Genomic DNA, 2,008 nt, shown 5'->3' on the forward strand with positions numbered 1-2,008 from the left:
CGGAGTCTTCTGGAGTTTCAGACAAAGCAACTCAGGCTGAATTGTGTTAAAAGCACTGGAGAAATCAAAGAACATGATAAACATTAGTATAGTTTAAGTATACTTAAACTTTTAGTATACTTTGAGTACAAGCCAAGTACAGTGTAAGATAATACACTTATTCGAATACTCTTATTTTAATTTAAAATTAGTGTACTTAATGGATACTTGCATACTAGTTTTTGCTAAGACTCAGATCTAACTTGCTTCAGGTTCTGTGTGGCTCAGATTATTCCATCAGTGTGGTTCTTATCTTTAGTACCTGTCTCCACTGTGTACTCACAGCTTTACATGATACTTTAACATGCTGTGGTTCTGTAGGAGCAGCAGGTCAAGACTATTGTTGTTGGAGACATCGTGGCAGCTCCATACCGAGACCATGGTACGTGGAACAGGGCCAGGGTTCTGGGAGTCCAGGGCTTGGATCTGGTGGACCTCTACTACGTAGACTTTGGCGACAACGGGGAGCTGCCTCGGGCCAGCCTGCGGCGCTTGAGGTAAGAGATGCAAGAAGAGTGTGAAGACATGAAAATAAATCCAGGAATAACCCACCGCCTGTCAAAGCAGTGTTGTGAACTAAAATCATTTTGTGATGAGAAATGATGGAGCTGTAGGCGTTTTTGTCAAACTTTGAAAATAACAACATGCTGTGATCTTGTTCAAACTTTCAGATATCCCTCTGAAAATGTGTTGTGAGAAGGGCTGAGATAGGAGTAAAATTTATATCACAATAAAACTCTTGATTTCAGTGATTATTAGATTTAATATTAATATTGATTTGAATAATAAAAATATCAGAAAAACACCAATATTTACTGTACCTACAAACCAGAGATAATTTAAGACATCTTGAATTAGGGCTGCGCGGTAGACAGTAGAAACGGTATGAAGTTGGCCCATGGTAGAAACTGATAGTCTACCGTCTTTGGGTCTTTTGCTCTGGCCTCCCCTTATGTCTGCCTTGTGCCTTGGGGGTCGGCTCTGGGACTCCCCCACAGTCACTACTATACACTCCGTTGGAGAAATCCTGTATATTTATGCTTGCTCACAACCGCACGCAGACAGGGGTTCAGATCCGGGGGGTTCTGAAAGATCACCAGGTGTATATAGGTGTGCAGACGGTTGTTGGACGTGTTGTATTATTGTATATCTCGCATGTTTTCGATTCTTTCTTCCACTTTTTTTCCATTGTATTGTAACTCTCTCTCCTTTCTTTCCTTTTTTCCCTTTCTTTCTTCTTTTTTTTACTTGTCTATCTGTCAGTTATAATTGAAATAGGCCCAATAATATTTCTAATAAAGTTTAATTTATCAAGTGGAGCATTATGGCGAAAGCCAAAATGCTCCGCTTGTGAAAGCAAATCTGTCGGCCCATACCATGACACTCAGGTTATAATTCTGAGCCACACAGCCGGACAGGACAAGTTAAAAATAAAAAAATAAATAAAAAAAGAAATTGATAGTCTACCTTCATATCGTCATTACGTCATCACACCTGTGTCAACAGGGCTGCGAGTGCAGAGACAACTGAGCAGGAGTTTGAAATATAATGAAGAAATTTTAGCATTTTAAAATGCATATAGAGAAAAAAAATTTCCTCCTCCCGCTGTAGAAAAGTTACGTCGTGTCGCGGGAACATTTCCTTCCTCCCTCTCCTCTCGCTGCACGTCGTGCAGAGCAAAGCTTCTTTAACAACTGTAGTTTTTCACACCCAATTGTCGGAGAAAAACTTGTTTTTTATGTATTGTTACCCACAGAGATTGTTAAAAATAGACGTGGAAGTTCGTTCAGTCATAAATCCATTTTGCTAATGTAAAGTCGTTTCATCGGATCTGCGACCGTATGTCTTGGACACTCGGGTGAAGAGAGGGGCGGAGCTGTCAACTGACCACTACCTGGTGGTGAGCTGGCTCCGGTGGTGGGGGAGGAAGCCGGTCAGACCTGGCAGGCCCAAACGTGTAGTGAGGGTC

At 41.3% G+C, this 2,008-nt stretch overlaps 1 protein-coding gene across 1 annotated transcript in view; it reads left to right on the forward strand.

Moving 5' to 3' along the window:
* tdrkh (tudor and KH domain containing) overlaps positions 1–2,008 on the forward strand; it is a 20,875-nt gene that overhangs the window by 14,242 nt on the left and 4,625 nt on the right. The window contains exon 8 of the mRNA XM_014018191.1: positions 361–536. Within this exon, the coding sequence (XP_013873645.1) occupies positions 361–536 (176 nt within the window). The remainder of the gene's footprint in view (positions 1–360; positions 537–2,008) is intronic.

The sequence above is a fragment of the Austrofundulus limnaeus genome, unplaced genomic scaffold (assembly GCF_001266775.1).
Source record: "Austrofundulus limnaeus strain Quisiro unplaced genomic scaffold, Austrofundulus_limnaeus-1.0 Scaffold185, whole genome shotgun sequence".
Taxonomy (NCBI): domain Eukaryota; kingdom Metazoa; phylum Chordata; class Actinopteri; order Cyprinodontiformes; family Rivulidae; genus Austrofundulus; species Austrofundulus limnaeus.